Source organism: Pongo pygmaeus, chromosome 1, assembly GCF_028885625.2.
Source record: "Pongo pygmaeus isolate AG05252 chromosome 1, NHGRI_mPonPyg2-v2.0_pri, whole genome shotgun sequence".
Lineage (NCBI taxonomy): Eukaryota > Metazoa > Chordata > Mammalia > Primates > Hominidae > Pongo > Pongo pygmaeus.
In genome coordinates this window covers 184,758,790-184,777,381 of record NC_072373.2, presented here as the reverse complement: position 1 = coordinate 184,777,381, position 18,592 = coordinate 184,758,790, and the positions used below count along the sequence as shown (strand labels likewise).

The following is an 18,592-nucleotide window of genomic DNA, read 5'->3' as shown; positions in this document are numbered from 1 at the left end:
CTCAGCCTCCCGAGTGGCTAGGACTACAGGCGCCCGCCACCACGCCCAGCTCATTTTTCATATTTTTAGTAGAGACAGGGTTTCACTGTGTTAGCCAGGATGCTCTCAATCTCCTGACCTCGTGATCTGCCCGCCTTGGCCTCCCGAAGTGCTGGAATAACAGGCGTGAGCCACTGCGCCTGGCCCAGGGTGATTAAAGATAAAAAAATCAACCTAGGGCCAGGCACGGTGGCTCACATCTGTAATCCCAGCACTTTGGGAGGCCGAGGCAGGTGGATTACCTGAGGCCAGGAGTTCAAGACCAGCCTGGCCAACATGGTGAAACCCCGTCTTTAGGAATAATACAAAAATTAACCAAGTGTGGTGGCACATGCCTGTAATACCAGCTACTCAGGAGGCTGAGGCAGGAGAAACACTTGAACCTGGGAGGCAGACATTGCAGTGAGCCAAAATCGCACCACTGCACTCCAGCCTGGGTGACAAGAGTGAAACTCACCTCCAAAAAAAAAAGCAACCTAACATTCTATACCCAGCAAACTATCTTTCAAAAATGAAGGAGAGTCTGAGCGCGGCGGCTCACGCCTGTAATCCCAGCACTTTGGGAGGCCAAGGCAGGTAGATCACCTGAAGTCAGGAGTTCGAGACCAGCCTGGCCAACATGGCAAAACCCTGTCTCTACTAAAACAATACAAAAATTAGCCGGGCATGGTGGTGGGTACCTGTAATCTCAGCTAACTGGGAGGCTGAGGCAGGAGAACTGCTTGAACCCGAAAGGCAGAGGTTGTAGTGATCCGAGCTCGCACCGCTGCACTCCAGCCTGGGCAACAGAGCAAGACTCCATCTCAAAAAAAAAAAAAAAGGAGAAAAAAAAGTTTCAGAAAATGAAAGCTAAGAGAAGTTCATCACCATCACCACCAGACCTGCACTGGAAGAAATATTAAGAGAAGCTCTTTGGCTGGGCATGGTGGCTCACACTTGTAATCCCAGCCCTTTGGGAGGCCAAGACAGGCGGATCACGAGGTCGGGAGATCAAGACCATCCTGGCTAACACGGTGAAATCCCGTCTCTACTAAAAATACAAAAAATTAGCGAGGTGTAGCAGCATGTGCCTGTAGTCCCAGCTACTCAGGAGGCTGAGGCAGGAGAATGGTGTCAACCCGGGAAGCGGAACTTGCATTGAGCCGAGATCTTGCCACTGCACTCCAGCCTGGGCAACAGAGCGAGACTCCGTCACAAAAAAAAAAAAAAGAGAGAGAGAGAGAAGCTCTTTGAGCTAAGAAAACATGATGTGAGATAGAAATGCAATTCTACACAAAAGAGTTAATAGAACTAGAAATAGTAAACATATGGGTAATTATAAAAGACATTCTCAGCTGGGTGCGGTGGCTAACGCCTGTAATCCCAGCACCTTGGGAGGCTGAGGAGGGCAGATCACGAGGTCAGGAGATCATGGCGGAACCCCATCTCTACTAAAAATACAAAAAATTAGCTGGGCATGGTGGCATGCGCCTATTGTCCCAGCTACTCGGGAGGCTAAGACAGGAGAATTACTTGAACCCGGGAGGCAGAGGTTGCAGTGAGCCGTGATCACGCTACTGCACTCCAGCCTGGCGAAAGAGCAAGACTCCATCTGAAAAAAAAAAAAGAACTTCTCATTTTAAAACTTTTGAAATATAATTATTGTATATATATATGTATTTTTTTTAAACAAAATTTTTTGTTTTTTTGAGACAGAGTCTCACTCTGTCACCCAGGCTAGAGTGTAGTGGTGCAATCTCAGCTCACTGCAACCTCTGCCTCCTGGGTTCAAGTGATTCTCCTGCCGCAGCCTCCCGAGTAGCAGGGACTACAGGTATGCACCACCACGCCTGGCTAATTTTTGTATTTTTAGTAGAGACAGGGTTTCACCATGTTGGCTAGGCTGGTCTTGAACTCCTGACCTCAGGTGATCCACCCACCTCTGTCTCCCAAAGTGCTGGATTACAGGCGTGAGCCGCTGTGCTTGGCAAAAGTATATTTTTGTAAGTTCCTTACTTTCAAGTGATACAGTATGATATTGCGGATTTGATACACTAAAAATACATAATGCAAACCTGTGATATTATGAAGTACACAGCCTTCAACCCGTTTCCTGGCATACAACTCCTAACATCCTGAGAATATCCAAAGTGATGCCCTTTTCTAATGTTGACTGATGGATGGAAGCCCATAGTTAGCTTCAGAATTAGGGCTGCTCACCAGAAAGACCAAGGCATGATTACAGAATTAGAACTTTCAGTCCCATCCCCTGACTTCCGGGGAGGGGAGAGGAGCTGAAGGTTAAGCGGATGCCCAATGATTTAATCAATCATGCCTATGTAATAAAGTCTCCAGAAAAACCAGCCCTGAAGTGGTGGCTTACACCTGTAATCCCAGCACTTTGGGAGGCTGAAGGAGATCAAGACCATCCTGGCCAACATGGTGAAACCCCGTCTCTACTAAAAATACAAAAATTAGCTCGGCGTGGTGGTGCGTGCCTGTAGTCCCAGCTACTTGGGAGGCTGAGGCAGGAGAATTGCTTGAACCCGGGAGGCGGAGGTTGCAGTGAGCCTAGATCGCACCATTTCACTCCAGCCTGGTGACAAAGCAAGACTCCGTCTAAAAAACAAAAACAAAAACAAAACAAAAAAAACCCAAAAGGACTGAGTTCGGAGAACTTCCTGATAGTTGAACACCTGGTGGTTCTTAGAGGGTGGCATAAACAGAGAGGGCATAGAAGTACCATGCCATTCCCCCATACCTCCCCATATGCATCTCTTCATCAGTATCATTTGAAATATCCCTTATAATAACCTGATAAACATAAGTAAGTGTTTCCCTGAGTTCTGTGAGCCACTCTAGCAAATTAATAGACTCCAAAGAGGGTGTTGTGAGAACCCCAACTTGGAGCCAGCTGGTCAGAAGTTCCAGAGGCCTGGACTTGGAATAGTGCCTGAAGGAGGGGGCAGTCTTGGGGACTGAGCCCTCAACCTGTGGGGTCTGAGGCTATCTCCAGGCAAACAGTATAAGAATTTAATTGAATTAGAGGACACGTAGCTGGTATCTGCTGCTTGATGTGTAGGGGAAAACCCACACACATTTAATCACAGAAGTTTTCTGTGTTGATGATTGTTGTGATGTGAGATCAGAGTAGAAAACATGTTAAGTATGTTTTTTCCACCCACAAAACTCTAAAGCAATCACCAAGAAAAAAGGTGAAGAAATATAGCTAACTAGACAATAAAAGAGATCAAATGGAATACTAAAAAAATCAACATAAAGACGAAAAGAGGAAAAAAGAATCAAAGAATGGATTTCATAAACAGGAAACAAATGGCAAAGCCAGGCATGGTGTCTCACACCTATAATCCCAGCAATGTGGGAGACTACGGTGTGGGGAATCACTCAAGGTCAGGAGTTCTAGACCAGCCTGACCAACATGGTGAAACCTCAGCTTTACGAAAAATACAAAAATTAGGCAGGCATGGTGGCAGGCACCTGTAATCTCAGCTACTCAGGAGGCTGAGTCAAGAGAATCACTTGAACCTGGGAGGCAGAGGTTGCAGTGAGACAAGATCAAGCCACTGCACTCTAGCCTAAGCAACAGACCAAGGCTATCTCAAGAAAAAGAACAAACAAACAGCAAAATAGGAGTCTACAAACCGACCATATTTGTAATTACATAGAATATAAATAGTATAAACTCTAAAAGCCATTTAAAGTCAGTGATTGTCAAAATGAATTAAAAAACAGACCACAGGGCCAGGTGCGATGGTTCACACCTGTAATCCCAGCACTTTGGGAGGCCGAGGTGGGCGGATCATGAGGTCAGGAGATCAAGACCACCCTGGCTAACATGGTGAAACCCTGTCTCTACTAAAAATACAAAAAATTAGCCAGGCATGGTGGTGGGCACCTGTAGTCCCAGCCACACAGGAGGCTGAGGCAGGAGAATGGCATGAACCCGGGAGGCGGAGCTTGCAGTGAGCTGAGATTGCACCACTGCACTCCAGCCTGGGCAACAGAGTGAAACTCCGTCTCAAAACAAACAAACAAACAAACAAACAAGCAAAAAAACAGACCACAACTGGCTGGGTGCGGTGGCTCACGCCTGTAATCCTAGCACTTTGGGAGGCCGAGGTGGGTGGATCCCGAGGTCAGGAGATGGAGACCATCCCAGCCAACATGGTGAAACCCCATCTCTACTAAAATACAAAAGAAAAAAAAATTAGCCAGGCATGGTGGCGGGCATTTGTAGTCCCAGCTACTTGGGAGGCTGAGGCAGGGAATTGCTTGAACCCGGGAGGCGGAGGTTGTAGTGAGCCAAGATCACGCCACTGCACTTCAGCCTGGCAAAAGAGTGAAGACTCCGTCTCAAAAAAAAAAAAAAAAACCAGACCACAACTATGTGCTGTCTAGAAGTGCAGTTTGTAAAGACACAGAAGTAGAAGGAAAGAAAAAGATAAAATATACCATGAAAACACTAATGAAAAGAAAGCTTAGAGGCTGGGTGCAATGGCTCACGCCTGTAATCCTAGCACTTTGGGAGGCCAAGGTGGGCAGATCACTTGAGGTCAGGAGTTTGAGACCAGTCTGGCCAACACGGCAAAACCCCATCTCTACTAAAAATACAAAAAGTAGCTGGGTGTGGTGGCACATGCCTGTAATCCCAGCTACATGGGTGGCTGAGGCACAAGAATTGCTTGAACCCAGGAGACAGAGGTTGCAGTGAGCTGTGATCATGCCACTGTGCTCCAGCTTGGGCGTCAGAGTAAGACTCTCACAAAAAAAAAAAAAAAAAAAGTAGACTTCAGTATAAAGAATATTACCAGAGATAAAAATCAAAGAATCCATTCATCAAGAAGACATAATAATCTCAATGGGTACACATCTAATAATCAATCTTCAAAATATGGGAAGCTAAACCTGACAGAAATGAAAATAGAAACAGACAAATCCATAATTATAGATGGACATTCCAACACTCCTTTCTTAAAAACTGACAGAACAATTGTGCAAGTAGGACAGACAAGGGAAGATCTGAATGACACTAAAAAACCAACTTGAGGCCAGGAGTGGTGGCTTACACCTGCAATCCCAGCACTTTGGGAGGCCGAGTTGGGTGGATTGCTTGAGGTCACAAGTTCAAGATCAGTCTGGCCAGCATGGTGAAACCCTGGCTCTACTAAAAAAATACAAAAATCAACCAGGCATGGTGGTGCGTGTCTGTAATCCCAGCTACTCGGGAGGCTGAGGCAGGAGAATCACTTGAACCCAGGAGGCCAAGTTTGCAGTGAGCTGAGCAGCCTGGTGACTGAGCAAGACAACGTCTTAAAAAAAAAAAAAGCAACCAACATGACTTAATGGACATTAGAACACCACACTCAACAACAGCAGAATACAAATTCTTTTCAGATGTACATGACATATTAATAAGACAGAAGCAATACAAAATATGTTTTCTGATTATAATAGAAATAAATTAGAAGTGAATAACAAAAGATTTATCTGGAAAATCCCCACATATTTTTAAATTAAATAACGTTGTTCTTACAACCCATTAGTCAAGCAAGAAATTACCAGAAAAATTTAAAAAAGAAAAAAAAGGCCAGGCGCGGTGGCTCACGCCTGTAATCCCAGCACTTTGGGAGGCCGAGGCGGGAGGATCATGAGGTCAGGAGATCAAGACCATCCTGGCTAACATGGTGAAACCCTGTCTCTACTAAAAATATAACAAAAATTAGCTGGGCGTGGTGGCGGGCGTCTGTAGTCCCAGCTACTGGGAGGCTGAGGCAGGAGAATGATGTGAACCCGGGAGGCAGAGCTTGTAGTGAGCCCAGATCGCGCCACTGCACTCCAGCCTGGGTGACAGAGACTCTGTCTCAAAAAAAAAAAAAAGAAAGAAAAAAAATATATATATATATACCAGCTGCCTTGGGCTCCCAAAGTGCCGGGTTTACAGGCATGTGCCACCACGCCTGACCTAAAAAATATTTTAATATAAATGCCAACTAATTAAAAAGCAACATATCAAAATATGTGGGATGAAATTAAAGCAGTGATTGAAGAGAATTTACAGTTTCTATTATAGAAAAAGGAAGGTCTAAAATCGATCATCTAAGCTTCCACTTTAAGAATCTAGAAAAAAAGAGCTGAGATTGTTGGGATTTGGGGAGTGCAGTGGCTCCCAAAGATCTGTAATGCCAGTGCTTTGGGATGCCAAGGCAGGAGAATCGCTTAAGACCAGGAGTTTGAGATCAGTCTGGGTTACATAGCAAGACCCTAACCCTAGAAAAAAAATATATTCAGCCGGGTGCAGTGGCTCATGCCTGTAATTCCAGCACTTTGGGAGGCTGAGGCAGGCGGATCACCTGAGGTCGGGAGTTTGAAACCAGCCTGACCAACATAGAGAAACCCCGTCTCCACTAAAAATACAAAACTAGCCAGGTATGGTGGCGCATGCCTGAAATCCCAGCTACTCAGGAGGTTGAAGCAGGAGAATTGCTTGAACCCAGGAGGCAGAGGTTGTGGTGAGGTGAGATGGCACCACTGCACTCCAGCCTGGGCAACAAAAACAAAACTCCGTCTCAAAAAAAAAAATTACTCTTTTGAGAGAGGGTCTCTCGCTGTTACCGAGGCTGGAGCACAATGGCTTGATCACAGCTCACTGCAGCCTTGACCTCCTAGGCTCAAGTGATCCTCCCACCTCAGCCCCCTGAGTAGCTAGAACCACAGGTGCATACCACCATGCCCAACTAATTTTGTTATTTATCATACAGACAGTCTCACTATGCTGTTCACGCTGCTCTTGAACTCCTGGGCTCAAGCTATCCTCTCATCTTGGCTTCCCAAAGTGCTGGGATTACAGGCGTGGGCCACCACGCCCAGCAGTACAAAAAAAGTTTTTTTTTAAATTAACTGGGCAGGAGTTCAATGTTACAGTGAGCTATGATTATATCAGTGCACTCCATCTGGGCAACAGAGCAAGACCCTGTCTCTTAAAAAATTAAAAAATAAATAAATAATCTAGAAAAAGAAGAGCAAACTCAATCAAAAACAAATAGGAAAAAGGGAAAAATAAGAACAGAAATCAATAAAACAGAAAATTGACAATAGAAGAAAAGCAATGACACCAAAAGTTTCTTCTTTGGAAAGAAAAAAGGGAAGAAAATCCACGAATAATCAATATCATGAGTGAAAAAGAGTGCCTCACCACAGATCTTACAGACATTAAAAGAATACCAGGATACTAAATATCTGAAATCATCCAACCTACCTCTTCAAAGGAATATTTTTCTACAGTATGAAGAGCATCTTGGGTCTCATTCCATCCTCCAATAGAATAGATGCAGTCATTGAGTGCAGCCACGCCAAGATATGCTCTCCTGGTTCCCATTGGAGGAAGTGGAGACCAACGCTTAGAAAGTGGATCATAGACTTCAAAAGAACGAAGTTCTATTCCTTCATTGCTGATGCCCCCAATTACATAAATTAAACCTGGAAGTGGAATATTTTTGCTCAGATGCTACAGATAGTGAGATACAAATAATGATGAAAAGTAATGCTTGTGATCTGTTTCCAATGCTGATGCTATGTTTAATCTAGGGCTTACAATATTATTTAAGAGAGAAAATCAACTTTGTCAAGTTTATCACCTCACTATTCAGCAAGTTGCAAAAAATTAGTGGAATTAATTTAAAATAGCATTGAGTTTTCAAAGAACTTGAAATAATCTGTCAGCTAAGGATTTTCTATCTAATTGTCTGCTTGGTGATCTCAGGTTCCAGATCCACCCATAGATAAAACAGGAAAGGAACATGGATTTTTTTTTCCCTAAAAAATGTTATGCACTTAAGCTGGGAATTACATGGCCCTCTTTAGTGACAGCCTATCTGTTGCTCAGATGGACATAAAGTAGGGAATTTAAATTTAAATAGTATGTGGCTAAATTAAGATATCAGAATCAATTACTACAGTACACAGCTGGGCGTAGTAGTTCACAATCCCAGCACTTTGGGAGGACAGGGCAGGCGGATCACTTGAGCTTGAGACCAACCTGGGCAAAAAATACAAAAAATACAAAATTAGCCAGGCATGGTGGTGTGTGCCTGCAGTTCCAGCTACTCAGGAGACTGAGGTGGGAGGATGGCTTGAGCCTGGGAGGCAGAGGTTGCAGTGAGCCAAGATTGCACCACTGCACTCCAGCCTGGGCAGCAGAGCCAGACCTTGTCTCAAAAAAAAAAAAAAAAAAAAAATTACTACGGTAAAATATAATGTAATTTACATAAAATTTCCTTAAAACTCTGGCAATCTACAATTATTTTTGAATCTCTAGTGTTGTACTTCATCTTCTAAAGTGAGGAGTTACAAAGAATTGTATTTTAAGAAATGTGGGCTAGGCCGGGTGTGGTGGCTCACGCCTGTAATCCCAGCACTTTAGGGGGTCAAGGTGGGCAGATCACAAGGTCAGGAGATTGTGACCATCCTGGCTAACACGGTGAAACCCCATCTCTACTAAAAATACAAAAAATTTGCCAGGTGCGGTGGCGGGTGCCTATAGTCCCAGCTACTCGGGAGGCTGAGGCAGGAGAATGGTGTGAACCCGGGAGGCGGAGCTTGCACTGAGCCAAGATTGCACCACTGCACTCCAGCCTGGGCGACAGAGCAAGACTCTGTCTCAAAAAAAAAAAAAAAAAAGAAATGTGGGCTAAATGTTAGTATAGTAAACTTGGGTTTTAGTTCCAGCCTTGCCAGTAACCAGCTATGAGAAAAGGTAACTCATAACCTTCCTGATCTTCAGCTTCCTCATCTATAACTTAAAGAAGTTGACATAGGCCGGGTGCGGTGGCTCACGCCTGTAATCCCAGCACTTTGGGAGGCCGAGGTGGGCGGATCACGAGGTCAGCAGATCGAGACCACCCTGGCTAACACGGTGAAACCCCGTCTCCACTAAAAATACAAAAGATTAGCCGGGCAAGGTCGCGGGTGCCTGTAGTCCCAGCTACTCGGGAGGCTGAGGCAGGAGAATGGCGTGAACCCAGGAGGCGGAGCTTGCAGTGAGCCGAGATCGCAACAGAGCGAGACTCCGTCTCCAAAAAAAAAAAAAAAAAGAAGTTGACATAGATAAGTTCAAAGATCCCTTTCTAGCTAGCTCTATGATTTCAGATGGGATGATAAAAATAATAAATATAAAACAACTAGAAGACAATATAATATTAAACCATAAGATATAGTCTGCACCGCATAATTTGCTAATGGAAATCAGAGAAGGTAACCACAAAGCAGAAAGAACTTGAGCAGGTTAGGCTGTCACACAACAATGGGAAAGTTGCTTCCTTCTCCACAGGTGCATATAAGTCAGCTCTCCAATCCTAGACAGAGAATCAGGTTCTAGTTAAAACAGCTTACTACCTACCTCTCAGAGTATAGCAGACAATTAAAATAATGTTTGTATACCACTTTAATATGCAACATAGAATCCTTTAAATCTGTCACAGGATTATATGTTATGTGAGCGGCATCACAATGTACTTTGTAGAAAAAAAAATGCTAAAGAAGCCTATAGAGACCATGACAATAATTTTTTTATTTATTTTCTGAGATAGAGTCTCACTGCTACCCAGGCTGCAGTGCAGTGGCACCATCTCGCTCACTGCAACCTCCGCCTCCTGGGTTCAAGCAATTATCCTGCCTCAGCCTCCCTAGTAGTTGGGATTACAGGTGCATAGTAACATGCCCAGCTAATTTTTGTATTTTTAGTAGAAATGAGGTTTCACCACATTGGCCAGGATGGTCTCGAACTCCTAACCTCAGGTGATCCTCCTGCCTCAGCCTCCCAAAGTACTGGGATTACAGGCATGAGCCACCACACCCAAAAATTGTTTCTGATACTCTCTCCCTACTTAGAAATATTTACTTAGGTGTTCGTGGGAGAGAAAAGACAATAACAGATAACACTTCAAATGCTTATTGTGCTAGTCAGATATTCCTGCTTACTTGCAATTTTTAATTCTAGCCTTGTTTAATTTTTGAAAAAATCAATTATTTTAGCAATACAGAAATAAAAGTCAATGATAGGAGGTAAAAAGCAGAACTTTTATGCTGCTAGTATCAGTCATTCAATACTAACAGACTTAAAATACACTTTTGTGAAAATAAGGCCTCAAACTCAGTTTTTCAGAACTACATTTTGAGGAAAAATATTTTATAAAGTGATTACCTTGCATTTCACAGCACCCAAAGTAGTAGCGTGACACAGCCATGTTACCAACTACTTCCCATTTATTTTCATCAGGATCAAATCGTTCAATGGTGTTCCCTATCTCAGCTCCAACCCATCCACCTGTAATGAAGAAAAATGTTTGTTTCTGGGATAAAAGATTCTTATTTATGACAAAGACCTTACGAAACATCTAAACCAAATACTTCATATTATAGATATCACATGAACCAAAGAGGTTATCTGTTCCACGATCCCATGAAAAAGTTAGAATCTGACCACGAGTAGAACTCAGGTCCTTTGCATAACTGATGCTCTTTTGAGAAAAAAAAAAAAGGAATTCAAGTCTTTTAACTCCCTATTTTTCACTAAAGACTAAAACTAAACAAAACAACAAAAGCCCCAAAACTTCAATATATTGCATGGAAAAGATGGTATTTTGCAAAACTACCTTTTGAAATTACTTCTGGCTATTTAGAATGTTTATCCTAATCAAGGCCAGCTCCAAGCCTAATCAGAGTATACCCTGTATTTGGTGTAATTTCAGGAACTTCAAAAAGGCCCCTTATCCCCACAATAACATTTTCTTAACACTCTCCAATTCTTTTTTTTTTGAGATGGAGTCTCGCTGTGTCACCCAGGCTGGAGTGCAGTGGTGCAATCTCGGCTCAGGCTCAGTCCAAGTTCCACCTCCCAGGTTCACGCCATTCTCCTGCCTCAGCCTCCCGAGTAGCTGGGACTACAGGCGCCTGCCACCACGCCCAGCTAATTTTGTTTGTATTTTTAGTAGAGACAGGGTTTCACCATGTTAGCCAAGTTGGTCTCGATCTCCTGACTTCATGATCCGCCCGCCTCGGCCTCCCAAAGTGCTGGGATTACAGGTGTAAGCCACCATGTCCAGCCAACACTCTCCAATTCTTAAAATTGAAAATATTATTTCCCACAATTAACTGAAAAATGCAGATACTTATGGAGGTAATAAAATATAATAGATTAAATTCACCTTAAGGTAACTGATATTTTTTCCACAATAGGTTTGGATGAGGGGAAGACACTGAGTTACAGTGAACTGAAGGAGTGACAAGCAGAAAATAGGGGAGGCTGAGAGCTACGTCAACTTATAACTTTCCCTAGGAACAACCTTGATGGTAACATTTGTTACACAGATAATCAAAGTAGAATAGCTTGCTCATAATCATTCACTACATCTACAAGAATAAAAATAATATAGTACAGAACTTCCTTGTGATATATTTAATTTTTTGGCATGTGCTTTCTTATATTAGACGTAATTAGGCCACTATGCAGGGTGGTAAAGATGTTACACACTTAATTAAAATAATAAGATTTAACTACTCAGCTAAAGTACTTCACTGGATGTCTCATCTATATTTTATCTCCAGTAATACAATTTTGAGAATAAGAATTTAAAGAGCTAGCAAGCACATCTACAGCATACAGTAGCTCCAGAGATACCTGCAGAAGAATGTGTGTGACTAGCAGCTTGGTCAGCCAGCCAACTGGCCAGGCAGGCATCTACCACCTGCCCAAGAACTGATGCATCTGCCCAACAAGCCTCTGCCCTGCAGGTGCTCAGGTCCTCCTGTACCATCCCCCGCCTGAGTGCCTCCTTAGGATGGACAGCCCAGGAGCACCCCCTCCAACCCCTGACCCCCTGACCCCTACCTACACCTTCCCCTAAGACCTTGCCCAGCCTCCAGAGTATACAGATTAAAGCCAGTTGGTTTTTAAAAAAAGAACGTAAAGAGCTGAAAAGAGGGAAAGAACATCTCCAAAGTCATCAGAACCCAATAATTTAAATAATATTAGCTATCTTTACAAACACTGCATATTCTCACTTCTTTGTGGGATCTAAAAATCAAAACAATTGAACTCATGGAGATAGAGAGTAGAAGGATGGTTACCAGAGGCTGGGAAGGGTAGGGTAGTGGGGGTGGGGAGGGAGGAGGTGGGCATGGTTAATGAATACAAAAAAAAAAAAAAGAATGAATAAGACCTAGTATTTGATAGAGCAACAGGGTGACTATAGTCAATAATTTAATTGTACATTTAAAAATAACTAGAAGAGTATAACTGGATTGTTTGTAACACAAAGGATAAATACTTGAGGAGATAGATATCCCATTTTACATGATGTGATTATTACCCATTATGTGCCTGTATCTCATGTGCCCCATAAATATATATACCTATTATGTATCCACAAAAATGAAAATTAAAAATAAATACATAAACAATATTAGCTATCTTTAAACTGAACAGCATAATTACCCAAAGCATAGATAGCCCCATAACACACACACACTCCTAAGCCACAGCGGGGATGATTCATCGAAGCTACAGTTGTCCACTGTTTAGTAACTGGATCATAGCATTCAGTACAATCAAAAATCATTGAATCCTTTTCACCTGAGTTAAATAAAAGAGACAAATATTAGAAAGTTTAGTAATGCCAATAGACTAGCACCATAACACAATATTCAGTAGTATTCCCTATTGTCAAAAATTCAAACATGATGTCTGATTTTATACTATTCATTAACTTTGATTTGCCTGTCAAGCAGTATTTTGAATCTAGAGCACTGTCATTTATTAAAGCCCACTTATGAAACAGAGGCACAATTTTCCTATTACATATTTCTACCACCCAATCAAACAATCCACGTAATATTTTAGGATACAATTTGCATTTTAACACTTCTATATTTTTTTCACATATTAGTTTGGGTGGCTGGCCCTGGTACAATTTGAGTTTTAATGTAATCCTTTTCTAACAACAAACAGAAAATGAAATTTTTTTTTTTTTGGAGACGGAGTCTCGCTCTGTCGCCCAGGCTGGAGTGCAGTGGCACAATCTCGGCTCACTGCAAGCTCCACCTCCTGGGTTCATGCCATTCTCCTGCCTCAGCCTCCTGAGTAGCTGGGACTACAGGCGCCTGCCACCGCACCCGGATAATTTTTTGTATTTTTAGTAGAGACGGGGTTTCACCTTGTTAGCCAGGATCACAAGATCCTGACCTGGTGATCTGCCCGCCTCAGCCTCCCAAAGTGCTGGGATTACAGGTGTGAGACACCGCACCCAGCCTGAAAATGAAAAAATTTTAAAAAGATACCCAAATTTTCATTTTTTTGATATTTATTTATTTATTTATTTTTAGAGACAGAGTCTGGCTCTGTCACCCAGGCTAGAGTGCAGCGGCACAATCATCGCTCACTGAAGCCTCGAACTCCTGGACTCAAGCAATCTTCCTGCCTCAGCCTCCCAAGTAGCTAGGACTATAAGCATGTGCCACCATGTCCAGCTAATTTAGAATTTTAAAATAAGATATTTAGGAGTAAATCTAACTAAAGATTATGCAATGCTCTATGGATAACATTTATAAATTTTATTTAAAGTTTTAAATTATGGAACATCTAAATAAATGAAGAGATGAATAATGTTCATGAATTATAAGAGTCAATGTATCATGAAGATTTTTGTATTTAAAAAAAAAGAGTCAATGTAAAGATGATAGTTATCCCCATATTGACTTATAGATTTAATGTATTCCCAATCAAAAAAATCCATTTTTTAATAGATTTGACAAACTGATTCTAAAATTTATATGGAAGTACAAAGGGCCTAGAAGAGCCAAGCATTCTCAGAAAAGAATAAGGAGAAACAGACCCATCATATATCAAGACATATAACAAAGCTATAGTAATTAAGAAAGGGATAGACAGAGACTAATGGAACAGAAAAGAAATTCTAGGAACAGAGACATACCTATATGATTACTTGATAGAAGACAGAGTTAGCACTACAGAGCAGTAGTGAAACAACAATCTTTCATGCTAGGATAATTGATCATACATCGGGAGGAAACTAATGCTCTACTGCATATTATCCATAAAAACTCAATTCCAGGTAGATTACTGACATAAACATGAATGGAAAAACTATAAAACTGTATAAAACAATGAAGGTATAGGTCCTTATGATTTGGAGTAGGGAAAGGTGTCTTAAATAAGATGCAAGAAACATTAACAATAAAGGGAAAAAAATAAGAGATTTGACTACACTAAAATTAAAAATATCTGTTCATCAAAGGATACCATAAAGAGAATAAAAGATGAAGCAGCACAGTAGGAGATATTTATAGCATATATGACTTTATGAGGGTCTAGAATCCTGAATATAAACAAAATTCCTATTGTACAGAAAATAGTTAACATAGCAGGCCTAAAAATGCCTGTCCTTAGAAAGGCCTACTTGGAAGGTTGACCCTTTGCTGGAATCTGGGAATATGGCTGGTTAACAGTTCTCTCCACTGATACAAAATTTTCCCAAAATGGTAAGAGTGGCTCTCTGTGCTTAAACTGTACAAACAATGTGGTTTATGCTGAACACACGCTTTCCTTCTGAAGGTCTGGAATTTGGTATGTGCTAGGAGGAAGGAGGCTATGTGATCAGCTGCCTGCAAAAACCTCAGGCACTATGTCTCTAATGAGCTTCCCTGGTAGACAACACTTCCCACATGTTGTCACAACTAATTGCTGAGGAATTAAGCATGTCATGTGTGACTCTACTGGGTGAGGACTCTGGAAAGCTGTCAACTGGTTCCTTCCAGACTTCATCACATGTGCCTTTTCCTTTTGCTGATTTTGTTTTGTACATTTCACTATAATAAATCTTAGCTGTGGATACAATTACATGCTAAATCTTGTAAGTCCTTTTAGCAAATCACTAAAACTGGGAGTGGTCTTGGGAACCCTGATACACCTACAAATCAACAAAATAGACAATTTTAAAAATGGACTAAAAATCTAAAAAGTTACTTCTTGAAAGAAGAAATCCGGCTGGGTGTGGTGGCTCACACCTGTAATTGCAGCACTTTGGGAGTCCAAGGTGGGCAGATCACGAGGTCAGGAGTTCTAGACCAGCCTGACCAGCCTGACCAACATGGTGAAACCCTGTCTCTACTAAAAACACAAAAATTAGCCGGGCGTGGTGGTGCGTGTCTGTAATCCCAGCTACTTGGGAGGCTGAGGCAGGAGAATCACTTGAACCCGAGAGGCAGAGGTTGCAGTGAGCCGAGATCACACCACTGCACTACAGCCTGGCACAGAGTGAGACTCCGTTTCAAAACAAAAACAACCAACCAACCAACAACAACAAAAAACTGGCCAGGCATGGTGGTCTATGCCTGTAATCCCAACTACTTGGGAGGCTGAGGCAGGAGAATCACTTGAACCCAGGAGGCGGAGGTTGCTGTGAGCCGAGACTGAGCCACTGCCCTCTAGCCTGGGTGACAGAGTGAGACGCCGTTTCAAAAAATAAAAATAAAAATACAGGGTGGTGGCTCACCCTGTAATCCCAGCACTTTGGGAGGCCAAGGCGGGTGGATCACCTGAGTTCAGGAGTTTGAGACCAGCCTGGCCAACATGGCGAAACCCCATCTCTATTAAAAATACAAAAAGTAGCCAGGCATGGTGGTGCGTGCCTGTAATCCCAGCTACTCGGGAGGCTGAGGCATCGCTTGAATCCAGGAGGCAGAGTTTGCAGTGAGTCAACATCGCACCACTGCATTCTAGCCTGGGCAACAGAGCAAGACTCTATCTCAAAAAATAAATAAATAAAATAAAAATAAAAATAAGTATTTTATGTAAGTAAAAAGCAAAAAAAAGAAAAAGTTAATAACTATATATCTAAAAACGTTAAATATAGAGTTACCATATAACCTAACAATTCTACTCCTAAGTATATACCCAAAAGAAATCAAACTTATGTCTACACAAAAACTTTTACTTGAATATTAAGTGGAAACAATGTAAATGTCCATCAACTACAGAATGAACAAACAAAATATGATTATTTCCACACAATGAAATATTATTCAGCCATAAAAAGAAATGAAGTACTGATACGTGTTATGACATGCTAAGTGAAAGAAGTCAGACACAATATTATATGATTGCATTTATATGAAATGTCCAGAATAGGCAAGCCATAGAGACATAAAGTAGATTAGCAGTTACTAGGGTTTAGGAGGAGAGATGGGGAGTGACTGCTGATGGGTACAGTGTTTCTTTCTGGGGTGATGAAATGTTCTGGAATGAGATAGTGGTGACGATTGCACAACTTTGTGACTATGCTAAAAACCACTAACCTATATTCTCTAAATGATGAATTTTGGTATGTGAATTGTATCTTAATTTTAAAAACCCAACATTTAGAATATGAACCCAGATATGTATGTATCGGGAAGAAACGAAATCAAAATGTTAACTGTGATTATTCTGGGTGGTATGATTATGGCATAAGGGATTTAAATTTTCTTTTTCATATGCTTCTGTTTTAGCAAAATTTTCTACAACAAACCTGAATTACTTTTATAATTTTAAAAGTATTTAAAAGTTATATATTAAGGAATATCTTAAGATAGCAATGTTGACAGTATTAATAGCTAGCGAAGTCATAGCAGTTTTGAAGAGCCGCTGTAAGCACTTCTGTGGTATCAGGGGAGGGAATACATACATATGCAAGTGTCACAGAAGGACCTCTGACCCCAGGTTAAACAGAAGAGTTCAAGTGATAAAACTATGCATAATTGACAAAAGACACATAAAAGGAATTATTAAAGTTGTAGTCAAACACTATACAGAATTGTGCTCTTTATGCAGACAGGAAGTTATTGCTTAAAATTCTAATTTCTTTGTTGGAATTTTCTGATGCACGTGTCATTTCTTGATTTAATAAATAGTTCTGAGTTATATACCCTCCAAAGTAAAGATAAAAATCAAATAGTTCCTATATCGCCATAATTTAAACTGACAGTACCATAGTCAGAAAATATTTATAAAATTTTTGGGTGGGGATGGCTCACCAAACCCTGGCCCACTAAAAAATAAATAAATAAAATAAAAATAAAAATAAAATAATTACAATTTTTTTTTATATACAGTCTGGGTGCCATGGCTCACATTTGTAATCCCAGCACTTTGGGAGGCTAAGGCAGGAGAATCACTTGAGCTCAGGAGTTCAAGACCAGCCTGGGCAACATAGTGAGACCCCATCTCTAAACAAAAAAAAAATTGGCCGGGCATGGTGGCTCATGCCTGTAATCCCAGCACTATGGGAGGCTGAGGCGGATGGATCACCTGAGGTCAGGAGTTCGAGACCAGCCTGACCAACATGAAGAAAACCCGTCTCTACTAAAAATATAAAATTAGCCGGGCGTGGTGATGCATGCATGTAATCCCAGCTACAGAGGAGGCTGAGGCAGGAGAATTGCTTGAACCCGGGAGGCGGAGGTTGTGGTGAGCTGAGATCATGCCATTGCACTCCAGCCTGGACAACAAGAGCAAACTCCATATCAAATAAATAAATAAATTTTTAATGAGCCATACATGGTGATGCATGCCTATAGTCCCAGTTACTTTATTGTTTAATAATTCATAAAAATAGTTTTACAAAACACCATGATTTCGACCAAGAAATATATCCTACTATTTTGTTAACTTGGTTTTTACGTATCCAGTATCCATACTGCTTGGTTTATTAAATGAATCATAATGCAGCTTTCAGAATTTAAAAGAATTCTATCATAAATATTGATCTAAATTTTGATGCCACTTTTTTTTTTTTTTTTTTGAGATGCAGTTTCGCTCTTGTTGCCCAGGCTGGAGTGCAATGGCGCGACCTCGGCTCACTGCAACCTCCGCCTCCAGGGTTCAAATGATTCTCCTGCCTCAGCCTCCTGAGTAGCTGGGATTACCGGCACCCGCCACCATGCCCAGCTAATTTTTTTGTATTTTTAGTAGAGACAAGGTTTCACCATGTTGGCCAGGCTGGTCTTGAACTCCTGACCTCAGGTGATCTGCCTGTCTCAGCCTCCCAAAGTGCTGGGACTACAGGCATGAGCCACTACGCCAGGCAGGTGCCATATTCTATAAAAAACTTTTCTTTTCTTTTTTGAGAGAGGGTCTTGCTCTGTCACCCAGGCTGGAGTACAGTGGCATGATCATGGCTCACTGCAACCTCTGCCTCCTGGGCTCAAGCAATCTTCCCACATCATCCTCCCAAGTAGCTGGGACTACAGGAATGTGCCACATCTGGCTCATTTTTAAATTTTTTGTAGAGATAAAGTCTCAATATATTGCCCAGGATGGTCTCAAACTCTTGAGCTCAAGTAATCCGCCTGCCTCAGCTTCCAAAAGTTCTGGGATTACAGGTGTCAGCCACTGCACCCCGCCACAACTTTTCATTAAAACCAAACCTAAGTATTCTGGCTTGTGATAAATCACAGTATTCATCTGATATGAAATATTCACCATCTTGCCCTTCTCCTTCTG

At 41.7% G+C, this 18,592-nt stretch overlaps 1 protein-coding gene across 9 annotated transcripts in view; it reads right to left on the bottom strand.

Moving 5' to 3' along the window:
* The window catches only part of IPP (intracisternal A particle-promoted polypeptide), a 58,406-nt gene that overhangs the window by 20,404 nt on the left and 19,410 nt on the right, over positions 1-18,592 (bottom strand). For 7 of the 9 annotated variants that reach the window (XR_010126443.1, XM_054489945.2, XM_054489947.2 and 4 more), the window contains exons 6-8: positions 12,530-12,667; positions 10,238-10,360; positions 7,295-7,515 (exon numbers count right to left, since the gene is read on the bottom strand). Coding sequence is in view for 6 of the 9 variants with exons in the window: in XM_054489945.2 (XP_054345920.1) it covers positions 7,295-7,515; positions 10,238-10,360; positions 12,530-12,667 (482 nt within the window). In the remaining 3 variants the exon portion in view is untranslated. Of the gene's footprint in view, positions 1-719; positions 1,631-7,294; positions 7,516-10,237; positions 10,361-12,529; positions 12,668-18,592 lie in introns of all 9 variants that reach the window. The other 2 variants (XR_010126441.1, XR_010126440.1) reach the window with 1 other exon arrangement.